The 15,501-nt window shown below is 44.4% G+C and overlaps 1 protein-coding gene across 3 annotated transcripts in view; it reads right to left on the bottom strand.

Moving 5' to 3' along the window:
• Positions 1-15,501, bottom strand: part of SLC23A2 (solute carrier family 23 member 2) — a 121,606-nt gene that overhangs the window by 67,005 nt on the left and 39,100 nt on the right. For all 3 annotated transcript variants that reach the window (XM_066237914.1, XM_066237915.1, XM_066237916.1), the window contains one exon: positions 2,990-3,250. In XM_066237914.1, the coding sequence (XP_066094011.1) occupies positions 2,990-3,097 (108 nt within the window). In that variant the 5' untranslated portion in view covers positions 3,098-3,250. The remainder of the gene's footprint in view (positions 1-2,989; positions 3,251-15,501) is intronic.

Raw genomic sequence — 15,501 nt, 5'->3', positions numbered from 1 at the left:
AGAGCACCCCCTGCCCTAAATCATGGCCACCGTGCAGGAGACTCAAGCTCTCATCTCACAGAAAGAGGGGGATTAAACCAGTGCTCTGTGCAGGCTCCAAGAAACATCCTCACCCTCAGACCCTTCTCAGAATCACACCCTGCTGCTCTCCAAAATCTAATTATTCTTACAGAGAGCGAGAGAGAACACTTTACAATTATTTTCCAAACCATCCAACTGAGACTTTTAAGATCTAACAACTAACTCCTAACTCTCTACTCAGCAATGTACAGGAAGGAACTCCATGGCACCTGGTATTAAATTAGTTATAAGAACAAGAACATGTTCTAGAGTACCTTGCTCCGTTTTTAAAACACCCAAAAACATACTGTGCCTTCTGTTTTTTCACTGCTGAGAATGAGCACATTCCAATCACCCTCCCTGAATCAGAGCCTAGGCGAATCAAGGTTACCATTACATGGTTTCTGCACCACCATCACCCCCATGTCTGCCAAGGTAGCTTCTCTGGGGAGAGGAGGGGACTACAGAAGGTGGAAGGGAGGCAACCCAACTGTGTCTGCCATAACCACTCAATTCAAATATATTCTTTATGTTTTAAATGTTGTATTGCCATTTTCCAAATTTCCTAATATGATCAGGTATTTGCTTTTCTAATCAGAGAAGGGTGGATTTTTTTTTCTCCCAGAAGAACTAAGAAACATGTTTTCAACTATTTCACATGCTTAAGTTTGGTTGTAATTACAGTGACCATGTAACTTATCACCCAAACGGGACCCAGTAAACATGAAGGGGAACTGTACAAACAAGCATGCAGGAACGACAGGCCTAACGGGGACTGCCCCGGCAAACTCGACGTCACCACGCCTGCTCATCCCTGCCTTACACACCCCTGCCTTACTGGCGAAGAGAACTATTCTCCGTGCTAGAAGATGCCAATGCAAACAGTGTTCAGAGCTATTGCAGCCGGTTTCTCAGCAATAGAGCCGGAAACCTGCTTCCCAGCTGGGAGGAGACAGCAGGGAAAAAGACTCCTTAGGGGAAAGGAATCAGCACCCTCCTGTCAATGGACACGAGGTATCACAAGCAAGCAGAATCTTTAGTTCTGTATCCTGTCAGGTCGTTACTTCCCCACACTAACTTAAACCAAACCAGAAAAGCATCCTGGGTCTTTTCTGTGTGTGTGCATTGGTTATTTCACCAACACCCAAGCACCCAATCCCAAGCCCTTCTGGACTTCTGTTGTACCTCGCCACCCACACCCCACCCAATACCAGATCCGGTCATCTACCCCCTCACCACCTCTCAAAGCTACCTGTTCTTCGTCGCTTGTCTTTCCTCCTTCATATCCCCAAAGACCCCAGTTGCTTGGCCCCAGCATACCTGCCAGACCTTTGTCCCAAATGCCTTTTCACCGCCGGAGCCTCGACCCTTCGCACCAGCTCCAGTCCCCTCCCTACCCACGGGGTCCATGCAGCACCGCTAGAACCCTGCCTGCACAGACCTCAACTGCTGGCCTCTGGCGGTCACCTGACAAAGACCCAGCGCTGGCTAAATCCACCCATCCACGCCCATTCCTCATCCAGCTTGCTCTCACGCCTTGTCACTGGCTGCCTGGACTGAGGTCCCTAGGTTCCCCATCTATCTCAGCAAGCACTCCCTACCTGTCCCCTTTGCTGGCCCACCCCAGCCCCCACACTTCACCTGTATGGGAGACAAGTCGATACCCAGGCATGAAACACTCCTGCTCATCAGAGATGATCTAATTTAAACCTGAACAACTAATTTGCCCCTTCCTCTAGAAAACCTGTGTCAACTGTAAACCTTTGATATGACAGAAAATCCCGTTTCAAAATTCACTTGGCATAAAGGAAGGAAATAGTAATGTCAGTTCTACTGAATTGTGAAATCAGTACCACACTTCTCTGAGAATTAAGAGGGTAAAAATAAAAATGTGGATGCCAGTCAGGTCAACCAGGGGACTAAAGACGCCACGTTGGCATCTTTCCTACTGAATAAAGCCCAACTGAGGGCAAGCCCAGGGCCACGTTTTAAGGAATCCTTGAATGGTATTCTTGCCATTAACCTCATTTCCAACATTAACAGAAAAACACTGTGAGGCGAGTTCTGGCTAAAGAGTGGGTTTCCTTTTCTTTTTCTAAATGTTTATTTTATTGATTTTAGAGAAAGAGGTGGAGGGGAGAGAGAAAGAGAGATAGAAAGAAAGAGAGGGAGGGACAGCGATCTGTTCCTGAATGTACCCTGAGGGAGGTAGGGGGGTAGAAAGAGAGGGAGGGAGCGAGGGAGGGGCAGCGCTCTGTTCCTGTGTGTGCCCTGACGGGGGAGTGAACCAGCAACCTCTGCACTTTGGGATGATGCTCTAACCAATTAAGCTCTCCGGCCAGGCGATTTTCTTTTTTAAACCAACACGTTAGGTAACTTTATAAACAACAAGTCATAATCCTTCATGTGGAAAAACATTAGCATTGAATACAATGAATGCATGTCAGCGGCCTAATCTGACTGCTATCACCGCTGCAGGTAAAACGACCTCTATCTTGGATGCTGCTGCCACAATGCAAAGCCCGGCCCTTTGGGTCCAAACAATAAGTCATTCATTCAGTTTCTCTCCTGGTAACACAAGTCTGAAGTCGGGTTCCAGGCTGTTTCAAAAGAACACATCTTTGGAAATAAACTTAAGCCTTCAACATCCTCCCATGTAGAGGAAGCACTGGGCCAGCTCTACAACATTCACAGCAAGGTGTCCCTCCTTCCTGGAGCCCGTCCCATCGGGTGACTCCAGGCAGAGAGCAGGGCCAGCACCGGAGTCTGTCCACGGGGCTCCTACTCACTGACTGAGTGAAAGGCATGTGGTTTTCAAGTGCCTTAGCCTTCCCTGAGAACAGGAGGATTAGAGCTAATCCGAGGGGATTCGGGTCAGAAACCACTTCAGAGTGATTCAAGAGGAAGGGGTGACGGGGAGGGCTGTTACCGGAAGGGTGAAGAAAGCGGGGTGCTTCGCTTCGTCTTCGTATTTGCCTTCGGTTGAACTCCCAGCCTCCATGGATTTGGACGTAGTGTTCTTACCAATACCCATCATTAAGAGGAAACGGGTAGTGTGGTCATAAGACTGGCGTGGCCGGAAGGGAAGGCTGGCTCGGGCAGGGAGCCCCGGATCAGAGGTGGCTTTCCCAGCGCCTGCAGCACCGATTCTCAGGCAGAGGTGAGCCCCGCAAGCACCATCTCTTAGCACCTAGAAACACAGAAAGCAGTCAAATCACCTCAAGCACACAGACAACACGGGTCGTACGGTCACTGCATTTTCTGCAGGAAAAATTAGAATACAAGTTATACCCAGACATCCAGAAACATCTTAATTATGCTTTCCAAGTCCCCTCCCATCTGCATTTACAGTCACTCACTGATTCTGAATGTCCCTGGAGAGGAGGACTATATCTCACCAAAAATAGCGGAATCCTAGGAATTAAAAAATAGGCATTTCTTGGCCTGACCTGTGGTGGTGCAGTGGATAAAAGCGTCGACCTGGAAATGCTGAGGTCGCCGGTTCGAAACCCTGGGCTTGCCTGGTCAAGGCACATATGGGAGTTGATGCTTCCAGCTCCTCCTCCCCTTCTATCTCTCCCCTCTCTCTCCCTCTGTCTCTCCCTTTCTTCTCTAAAATGAATAAATAAATAAATAAATAATTTAAAAAAAAAAAAATAGGCATTTCTTTAATGTGCATTATGGTCTGTATCCTATAGCCTAGCACTATCAAAGAACTTTCTGCAGTGATGGAAATGTTCTCCATCCGCCCTGTCCAGACTGACACTCGACACAAGGCTATTCAGCATTTAAATGTGGCTAGTAAGAGGAAAACTAAATTTTTAACTGTATCTAATTTTAATTTCAATTTAGCCACTTGTGGCTAATGGCGACTATAACAACACAGCACAGCTACAGCCAATTTACTACGACTGGCTGGGTATTAAAATTTTAAACTCCCTATAGGCACCTGATTAAAGGCATGGGAAGGCACTCAGTATAAAAAAGAGGAGGTAACGCCAGTGTAGGGCTGAGCAGCCACAAAGAACTCCAAGAAGAGCTTTAAATGGGCTCAAATGCCACAATAACACAGAAATAGATGGAGTAATGACATAAACAGAAAGAAGAAATCCAACTGCCTCCCCCCAGAAAGGAGGGGAGGTAAAACAGTGAGAGGTTAGGGGATAGGAGGGAAAAGATCAACAGGACCAGATCTAGGATGGACCCAACAAGCTCAGAGAACCTCAGAGAATCTGATACTATTTAACAAGGAAAAGTGCACTGCTCCAAGCTAAGAAAAAAATCTAAGCCAAGGTCAGAAGTAGGAAACTACTGAAAGAATTCTATGTAGCCAAGTTTTGGTGAAGATGACAATTAAAACTCTCTACTTCAAACAACAGAAGTATGACTTGAACAATAAAAGAGGTCCGCCCAATGATTAACAAGCACTGGGAGAATTTGGCTTCAAAAATAAAAGGCACAAAGGATCCCTACGAGGGTTGGCACATGTGCAATAAGACGTGCCCAGGTATGCCTAAATTTTTATGGAAAAAGAAATAGCACACGCAGGTAGGGGTGAGAAAGGACAGAGAACATTCACTGGCACTCTGAGTAGAATGATGTCAGATCTTAGCACCAATTAATTTCCCACTGAGAATGAACAGACCAAGCCAAGAGGTCCGGCCAATGTGAGGACACACTTACAAGAAGTTTAGAAATCCAAGCAGGAAACGTCCTGTTCAAAGAATTCTGTTAAGGACAGTTTTTATTCAACAAATACTTGGGATGAGGGAGGGAAATTTGAAATATAAACAAATAAGAGAAATAACTATACAAAATTCAAAAATTCACTTGTTAGAGGGTAAAAAAGAAAAAAAAGAACAGTTTCCAGAGCATTAAACTCTGATTGAATGCAACAGAGGAGCTGGGTACACACATTATTTCCTGTGGGGGCTTGTTTGGTTTAAATGTTCATGTACCTTTTGCATTTTTGTTTATATCATATCTTCTGATTAAAGTAGTGGCTCTCAACCAGAAGTGATTTCTCCCTCTAGGGGACATTTAGCAATGTCTGGAGCCATTTGCAGTCATCACACCTGGGGAAGAATGATTTGCATCTAACAGGCTGTGGCCAGGGCTACTGCTAAACATCCTACAGATCTCACAATAAAGAATTATCTGGCCCGATACACCAACAGTGCCAAGACTGAGAAAGCCTGGTTTCAGGCCCTGAAACCATATTTCCCTCCTGGCCATTCCTATAATTACTGCTACCTGGAAGGTGCTGTCACTTGGCCTCTCCACCTTCAGAACTCCAGGAAGGATTTCAAGTTAGACACAATTATAGATATATTGTTTCTTTGAAACCTTCAGTGCTCAAGATCCAGCCACCTTGTCTGACCAGGCAGTGGTGTAGTGGAAAAAGCATCGGACTGGGACACAGAGGACCCAGGTTTGAAGCCCCGAGGTCACTGGTTTGAGCACAGGCTCATCAGCTTGAGCGCAGGGTCACTGGCTTGAGCGTGGGATCATTGACATGACCCCATGGTCCCTGGTTTGAGCCCAAATGTACTGGCTTGAGAAAGGGGGTCACTTGGTCTGCTGGAGCCCCCTGGTTAAAGCACATATGAGAAAGCAATCAATAAACAACTAAGGTGCCACAATGAATTGATGCTTCTCATCTTTCTCCTTTCTGTCTGTCTGTCCCTGTCTTGTCCCTCTCTCTCTGTCTCTCTTTCTAAAAAAAGATCAGCCACCTCAAGGTCCTAACATCATGATCTCAGTTTCAACACAACTGTTAAGTCCTCGTTTCGCTGCTTTTGGTGCTGCCCGCTGTTGAAGCAGTAGCAGCCGGAGACGCACGCATGCGCTCTGGTTAGGTGTGGCTGTCAGCATACAGGCATCTGGGCTAGTTTGGCTGTATATACACAAGAGGAATGGGCACGAGTTACTCTGAAGGGGCTGAATTAAACCTTGCCCTGAAAGCATCTGTGCTACTGAGGTTAAAAATGGAGCTCTGTTGTTTGAGAGTTCCCAAGAACTTGTAAATAGGGTAATTTTACATTGCTAGTTGTTTCCCTACAAATGGGAATAAACTGATGTATATTAAATGGGGGGAGAAAAGGTTTTTCACAAGAAGTAATACACTGAAAAATGCAGTCTTTAATTTGTATTTGCTAGCTAGAAAGAGGGTAAAAGAAGTAAGCTGGCTGAAATTTGCATAATATTTCGTTGTGTCAAAACATGGAATTGAAATAAGGAAATTCTTGCCCAGAATCCTAAGTCACCACTGTTCAGCTGTAATCACTGCCATTCACATCACTGAGAAGTCTTTTCTCCCTGTTTTTATTAGATTTTTGTTTTGTTACCCCCAAATACAGTACTTAGATATCAAATATTCCTTGTGAATGAAAACATAAAAGTTTTATTTCTTTGGGGGTTGAGGGGAGGTTAAAATAAATGTATTCAATGTACCTAACATTGAAATGGAGAAAAGATTTAATGTAAAAAAATATATATTTTGTATTGACACTGAAATGGAGAAGAGATTTAATGTTTTAAAAAGCCATGTTAAGTAAATCAGAAAAAGCTAAGAACTATATCATTTCACACGTAGGTGGGATGTAAAAATGAGATTCATGGATCATGGACATAGATAAACACGAAGTGGTTACATGAGGGGGCCGGTGAGGGAAATAAAGAAAGACATATATAAAGTGATGGAAAATGATCTGATTTTGGGTGATGGGCACACAACACAATCAACAGTTCAAATACTATTGAAATGTTTACCTGAAATCTATGTACTCTCATTGATCAATGTCACCCCATTAAATTTAATTTTCTAAATTAAAAAAAAAAAGACCATATTAACTGAGTAACACCCCAATGGAGAGAAATATTATATTAAATATAAACCCATTATATTGTACATATTAAAAAAAATAAAACAGAAGGTATTTCCCTCCTCCCTGAAATGGCATCCCAAACGTGCCATGTGGGTCCTCAGCACAAGGTCACATGTCCCCCAATGGAAACACGTGCTGGTTTGAGAGGCAGGGACATGCACATCCCGAAACAGAGGAAAGCCCATAAAGGAGCAAGTCTATGGGACTTTACTATAGTTTAGTGACTTGCCAAGTGGATCATTATGTTTTTTCCTTATCTCTCTTGCTGCTTGTAGGGGATATGAAGACCCACTTTACTATACAGTTTCCAGTACATAAAAGTAGGGACTTTCTGTATTCAAAGGGAAAGTTATGAACACTGCTTAGAAAACCCTAAGGGCTCTAACTATACCCTTAAAGAAATGGTGTAGGTTTACTTAGAATTAATTCTTTCTCTACATTTTTAAAGTGTTTTACAACAATTCAAACAAAACCAACTTGGATCTAACCACTGCCGCCCATAACCACCCCCAGACCTGGGGGGCGGGGCGGGTACAGCATGGCAGGAACATACCCACAAAGCACTGCCTACAGCAGTGCCCAGAGACCTTTACCTGGCCGGGAAAGGGCTTCTGTTTTCCCAAAGATACGCCAGGCAAAGAAGCTGGTGAAATACCAGAGATTTTCACAAGACCACATGCCATCCAGTCACTCAGAGAGGCTGACAAACTCTTTGCTCCCCACCCCGCCAGTCCACACTGATCCATGCTAACGCTAGGGGAAACAAGTAACTTTTTAATGGAGAATACGCTTACTCCTCCAGGTTAATTTTACCCTCGTGTTAATTTTACCCTCCAGCAAGACGGAGGGTCGCTCTTGCTGGGTATGACGAATGGAGGGAGGAAGAGGAAGAAGGGAGAAGACAGTGAACACTGAACAGAGAAACATATCCTTGGAAGTCCCAAAACGACAGAGCCTTCAGCAGCCCAGTACTTGGGAGGGAAGAAGACAGCCTCAAGGGCGGAAACCTCCACCAACCAGAGGTCTTCATCCGGGCAGGCTGAACTTGAGTGTGGGAAAATACCAAGGCTCAGAGGCAAGCACAGCAGAAGATAAGGATGGGGGTGGCATTTAGGGTATGTGTTAGAATTCATGTAGCCTGACCTGTGGAGGCGCAGTGGATAAAGCATCGATCTGGTAACAATGAGGTCACTGGTTCGAAACCCTGGACTTGCCTGGTCAAGGCACATATGGGAGTTGATGCTTCCTGCTCCTCCCCCCTTCTCTCTCTCCCAGGAAATCTGAGACAGGGGCAAGCCACTCACAGTCGCCAGCACCCCTCTTCTTACTGCTTGTGAATGAACAATAAGCAAGGCCACTGCTATCTCAGCCTTAACCTTAGCAAAGGGGAAAGGAGAGGCTGAGGATGGAAAGTCAGGTTTGCCAACAATGACTATGATAACATCACAATGAGAGGAGAAACACTTTTCCAGCTAAGCTCCGCTGTGTGCCAGGCCCATCTCTTCCCTCTCGCTATGTAAACAGAGTTATTTCTCCCTAATAAGCACAGTATTACTTGATTTGCCCACTAACTCTACCAAAGTGGAAACTGAGTTTCAGAGAAGTAAAGTCACTTGCCAAAGGACACAAAGCTACAAGCGGTGAAAGATTCGAACTGTCATCAGTACTTCTGTCCTAACGACGTTTATACAAACAATACATAAAACTATGCTCAATTTACAGCCAACCTTCCTAGACGAATGCAGCTCAACACTGTCGGCCTGGTGTGCTGTGCGGTCCCTGCCCTCGTGATTTCTGATGGAGCTCTGAGGGACAAGGACTGCTACAGCCCGCCCTCCACAGACCAGGAGCTCCCAAATCCAGGCCGTCTGGTCACTCCACAGCACACGCCATCACCTCATCAGCAGTACAACAGCCTCCTGTCGTTTCCTTGTTCCATCTTGACGGATCTGCCACTTGTCCCTCCTCCACCAGCACAGCCATGCTGCAGAAACGGGCAAGCCCTCCGATGGTGTCCTGATTCACACGAGAACAGACACCCAATCCCCAGCGAGGCTGCAGGATCGCTGTGTGAAGCCTGGCCCCCACTCTGCTGCCATTTGTCTCTGACGGTCCTGAAGGCACTGGGTCCTCCTCTCGTCCTCAGGCTCATGCACTCACAGTCCCTCCAAACTAAGCACCCCTTCTCTGGGGTAACTCCTATCAGCGCTTCCTCTGATCACACCTCGTTGAGCTGTCTCTCCCTCACTCTCCCTTCCTCTCTCTACAAACCAATCAATTAAAAAAGGTTAAAAATGGGCAAAACTTACAACTTCTAATCTCCAATCCCCTCCAAGTACAAATGACAAGATAAATGTTTGCACCCTGTTGTAAGTCAAAATATATTGAAATGAGGTAGCTTTATTTAAAACCTACATCAGTTATTTCTAATACGTACATGATTTTTAAGGTGGTAGAGAAGTAGACAAACACACTTCTAATGAAAAATAAATTTGCTAATGAGAGGGCAATTTGGTTATATGTATCAAGAGTTATAAATATTCATATTCACTCCTGACCAGGCGGTAGTGCAGTGGATATAGAGCGTCAGACTGGGACGCGGAGACCTAGGTTCAAAACCCTGAGGTCACCAGCTTAAGCACGGGCTCACCAGCTTGAGAGTAGGGTTGCTGGCTTGAGCGTGGGATCACAGACATGATCCCACGGTCGCTGGCTTGAAGTCCAAGGTCGCTGGCTTCAGCAAGGAGTCACTTGTTCTGCTGTAGTGCCTCTCCCCATCAAGGCACATATGAGAAAACAATCAATGAACAACTGATGTGCTACAAGGAAGAATTGATTCTTCTCATCTCTCTCCCTTCCTGACCCTATCTCTCCCTCTCTCTGTCAAATAAATAAATAAATATTCATATTCACTCCTAATATCTGTCCTGGGAAATGCTACTTCTAGGTAGTCTAGGACAAATAGATTACATGTGTTAACATTATTAAGAAGACTAAAAATCAAGAAAAACCTAATATCTATGGGCCGGCATTGGAACCCAGAACCTACATTTTTAACAAAAGCACAATTGTTCTGATGCTAGTGGTCCTCAGATCACCCACACCTTTGGATGGGCACAGCTGTCGTTTCCACTTGCACAAACCTATCGAGACAGGTGAGAGTATGACTAAGAAGGAAGACTTTGGGATGAAGAGACTCAAAATCTCTATTGGTCCTTTCCAAGACACAAACGAGAGCTCACAGAGGTGGCTAGGTTCAATGATAAAGCACATTTTAAAAGCTAATTTATGGCTCTCTGCTTAAATCCCTTCATTAGGGGATTATAGTTGAACTGTGGTTGCTCCATTAAATTCTGTTCAATGCTAACATTTGACCTAAATGCTTTCAACCCAAGCCAGAATGGGATTGTTGGAACAAATATCCTCAGTTTGTATATGACCAACTCCCTCTAAGTGTACTTACTTATTAAACGGTTGTCCAATACAGACGATCCTGTTTTAGGGAGTTGACACTTCTGACACTGATCCTAGCTCTCATTATTCTATTTAAGCAGCAATGAATGAACTTGTAGGGCAGGGTTATTGTTTGATCTTGTGATCATGGTTATGCTCATAGGGTGTAACTAAAAAAAAAAAACAATCATCCTACAGCCTTTCCTAAAACACTCAACTGTAGGTCACTACCCATTAGTGGGCCATGAAATAGACTTAGTGGATCTTAACCAGACTTTTTAAAATTATTAAATTTAACAGAATAAAAAACTTCAGAGGACATCTCACAAGGGTAGCCCAATTTCAAGGTAAAATGCTTTGTACTGTGGGTTGGTCAAATAAAAACCCTAAGTCACTGATATAACCTAAAGTCGTGCCCAGGTGACACAAAAGGCATATTCTAAGTGCCTAATTTAAATCAGGTTATTTGCTAAGCTTAAATTAATATACCCTTAAAAATAATTTTCCCAAGTGGTAGAAGGTGATTGACACATAAAATATTATACTTCATCAGTTGGTGGTACAGTGGTTTGAGCATTGTCCCAGAGCACTGAGGTTGCTGGTTCAATTCCAGGGTCATCAGCTCAAGCCAGGGGTCATCGAGCTCCAGGGTCATCAGCTCAAGCCAGGGGTCATCGAGCCCAAGCCCAAGACTGAGCCCAAGGCCAATGTCAGTAGTTCAATCAGTGGCACAGCTAAGTAGAACCACGAGTTTATGCTTCTCTTTCTTCGTTCCCCCTCCCAAATTAAACTATTCCCCTCTCCTCAAGGATGAAGCAAATATCCAGAATCATGGCTTCAGAGTGGCTTTAAAATCTACTGAACCCCAAACTAAACCACCTCAATGCTACACCAAGAAAACTCTGTGTACCCATGAATCCTATGTAATTTTTTAACCAACGTCACCCCAATAAATTCAAGTAAAAAAATAAAAAATAAAACCTCCATTATAATCCATTGTAATCACTGTCTTGGCTTGGGGAATTCTTCTCTTAATAGGAAGAAAATTTAAAACTAAGCCAGATTTTTTTTTTTAAAGCCAGCTAAAACCTGGATTTCTGGAGGGGGGAGCAGAAACCACCCACTGAGAACAGTCCTTTAGAGGTAACACCCCCAAGGCACACCTGACTGGGCAGCACGATGGGCCTATTTAAAAAGGAATTAAGGGCTGAGCTGCTCCTGAAACTAAATGCCAAGACCTTACGTGTTTCTTGGAAGCATATCATATCCTAAGAAAACGTGCCTTCCCATCATCAGTACCTAGCAATTCCTAACTCAAAGCACTCAACAGCTGAATGAATTCATCACTAAGAGTCCTCCCGAAGGATGGAGTCCCCTGGGTACAATTTATCTTTATATTACCAGCTCTTAGCACAGAATAGATACTCAGTAAATGTTAATAAGATACACATTTACCTTAAATAGATGGCACTCAATGAGCAGCACTACATAGAAAACGTGCACATGATACAAGGAGAATCAGTGGTTCCCGTGCCTAAGACTCATTTGCCCCGTAGCAACAACCCTGGCCCCGTAGCAACAACCCTGCTTTGAAGATGGCAGAAAATGGTCCCTGGGTGAATAGTGCTGGATTTCTTAAGAATCACCTAAAAAAGGAACCAGGGACCTCAGTCATGGGCCAGAGAGGACACAAAGTTGCTGGAGAGGTGGCAAATATTCCTGAACCACACATAGGGTGAGGAGGAGGATTCCCAATTGAAAGCAAATAAGAATTAATGCTTCTCATCTCTCTCCCTTCCTGTCTGTCTGTCCCTATCTGTCCCTCTCTCTGTCTCACACACACACACAAAAAGTTAAGGGGAAAAAAATGTGCCCTGCCTGTAGAAGACCCCTTCAGTACCTCCTCGGGTCTTGGTCCTAAAAGCCCTTGGTACAGAATAAGCTCTAGTCCCAAATTAAACTCTAAATCCTAAAAAAAGCACTTAAATCCAGCCCAATGTGGTTGTTTGCTGACGTTAGTTTACACACAGGCTGACTCATGAAAAGCAATGGTCAATCTATATAGATGAAGATGTACTGACTTATCAACTACTCGGTTATAAGAAAGATAGTCAAGTGCACAGTGAAAGATCAAAGCAGCTGACATCTTGTTGGTTTGGGCTTTAAAGTACAAACTCATCAGTGATCTTCGTTTTTTCTGACCTAATGCTGTAGGTAGGAGCTGCTGTGGCTGCCATCACCCAGTAGAAATCTCTTCCGCAAACTTTCTTTAAATAGAATTGTGATAAGACCTTAAGACTCATCATCCTCACACCCCATCTCTTTTGCCCCAGGTACTGTCCATTAGGACTACAATGACTTGCATTCCCCAAGTCTTAGCTCAAGAAGCTTCCTCCTCCAAGAAGCATTCCTGGGTTAGCTACCCTTTTTCCATGTTTCCCTGAACGTGGCTTCTTTGTCCAGTATCGCAACCAGGCAGGGATATAGCGTCCATCACAGAAGAGGCATTCAAATATTTGGAAAATACCTGAACATTTTTCTGTGGGCCTGATAGTCATATACTGGGAACAAAATCTAATCCCTGCCTCCAGATTTACTCAAGGAAATCCGGTGGTTGGGACAAGAGAGGGGAGAAGTACTGAAGCAAAAGGTATAGCCTGCGGGCCAGACTTAAAATAGAAATGTATATTTGAGAAAACTCAAGCAGAATCAAGTTGGGTTTCACTGTATTTATTTCTACGGTGTGTGATTTAACATGATCACTTTTGGTGCAAATGATTCTTTTTCATTTAAAGCCTATTCTTAATGTATTGATCTGTCAATTACAGGGGCCACTGAAAAGCTAATTTTATAAGGAATTTTAATGACAATATAAAAACACACAGAATCGACTGCCTATTATATCCAAGCTACAAACACGCTTTCACATAACCCTTATCAAAATTCTGGGAAGGGTGGTTATTATCTCCCCGGTTAGAAAACTGAGGCACAGAAAGGCTGATTTACCCCTGGACAAAAGCCAAGGACAAGCAGCGAACACGGCAATCATTTTAAGCACACGGAAGCTGCTCCTGTTCCCTAACAGACCAGCAGAACAAGGCTCGGAAGAGCAGCCAGACAAGGACTGGGTCATGTCTGAAGGTCATTCTGGGAGAAGCCAAGGAAAGCCCCCACTTACTGTCAAGGAATGGAAAGAAGGAAGCTTTCTACTCCCCGTATCTCCAAATGATCCTTGTCATTTCATGTTCCCCCACCCCCACTTCCCGGTACAAGGGCAGCCTGGGGTGTTAAGGTAACTTCCAGGGGGTGGCTCTGCCCTTCTAACCCTGTCCCCTCCCCCACCTCCCGTCCTGGCCCCCGCCGTACTGTGCATCCTCCCTTTCCAGCACAGCTGATGGCTCCTTGGTCTCCTTCAGCTACTATTGTTGCTGCTGCCCGTGTGCTGGGAGAAGCATTTCAAATAATCGGTCACTCCACGCCTCTAGTTCAATGCACTTATCAGCCCTCTCTCTGAATTACTCTTCAGACTACCATTCCTCTTTGGCATGTTCTCATCCTTTCCTCTGCCCCAAGTGCCAAAGCCAAACTTCCTTCTGTCACCTGCAGAAAGAAGTCTGGCCCCACCTCTCCCTTCTTTTCTAACTACCCATTACACCTGCTCAGTTTCTCTGGACTTTGGCACATGTATTATACTTAGTTCTTCATCTGTCTATTGTCTTCCTATCTCTAGAAGAATTTCCATTTGCAAATCTCTTCTGCAATCTCCTTTCTGTCCCCACCCCAACCCCAGTGCCCCCTAGTCCAGTCCACCGGGAGTTCCCTCTCCTCCTCCAGACTCTCCCCAGATAAGGAAAAGGGCGCGCTGAAATTTCACCTGCCCTGCCAGATTACCTGATGGCTGGAGAGTGGGTGGCGGAACCGCGCTGCAGTTACCTGGGGCTGAGACACTGTCGTTATTCTGTCATTATTCTCCAGGTTAACACCACATACACAGTGATCCAAACAACCTATTCCCTAACCTTCAATGAATAGCCCACAGCTGTGAGTGTGTTACACATATTTTTTCTGCAAAGAAGCATGTGCCCCAGTCAAGACACATACAAGAATCAACCAAAGAAGGCATAAATAAGTGGAACAAGTCAATGTTTCCATCTCCCTAAAAAATAATAAATTTTAAAAAGTTTTAATGTTAAAAACAAAAATAACGGAATAAAATGTTGTGCAGCGTTGGCAATACATGAGCCCCTGTCCTTACTCTAAAAAAATTTGAAAATTTAAAAAGCAGCATAGTCACTCCAGCCGAATAGCTCAACTGGTTAGAGCACCTATCGGCCTGAAGCACAGAGGTTGCCGGTTTGATCCCCAGTCAGGGCACATACAGGAACAAACCGACGCTCCTGTTTCTCTCTCGCTCTCCCTTCCTCTCTGGCTAAAATCAATAAATAAAATTTTAAAAAGTAAATAAAAGGAAGCATGTTCCTTTCAATTAATAACAATAATAATAATGAACATATCCATTCAATATCGAGACGGCAATCAGAGCCCTGTGCCCCAGATGGACTGCTTTTTATTTGGTGTCTGAACGTGACATTTTAATAACCCCCAAACCTTAAAAGGATTTAAAAAAAATGAAAAGGTGCATTCAGCTAGAAGAGACTCCAGGCTCTCCATCAAATCTGTTGAATCTATGCTCCTTTTTGCTGATGGACTTCCTTTCTCTCCAACCCTTAAAGTTCTGCATGAAACGAAACGTACAAGAGCACACAGAGCCCTGAGTCCCAGGAGGGAACCTCACTCAGAGAACACGGCGAAGGGGGACCTGAAAAACACCACACCTGACGTTTTTAATCGTTGTAGATCAGGTGTCTATCATCATTCTTTCTCCCATGTTTAACGAAGGGCACTGCCTTCCAAGAGTTGCATAAATGTTAATGCTCAGTTATTAATATTTAAGTAATGTCTGACAGCACTGTGGAAGACTGGAGATTTTCTAGTAACCCAGCTGGGCTAACTTGAGCCACAGGCTCCTTCTCCACCTGGCAGACATACACACATGTATTTGCAGAAAACCACACACATGGTCACAGGAGAGCATATACTG

The sequence above is a fragment of the Saccopteryx bilineata genome, chromosome 6, assembly GCF_036850765.1.
Source record: "Saccopteryx bilineata isolate mSacBil1 chromosome 6, mSacBil1_pri_phased_curated, whole genome shotgun sequence".
Classification (NCBI taxonomy): Eukaryota; Metazoa; Chordata; class Mammalia; order Chiroptera; family Emballonuridae; genus Saccopteryx; species Saccopteryx bilineata.
This window is presented reverse-complemented; position numbering and strand designations above follow the sequence as displayed.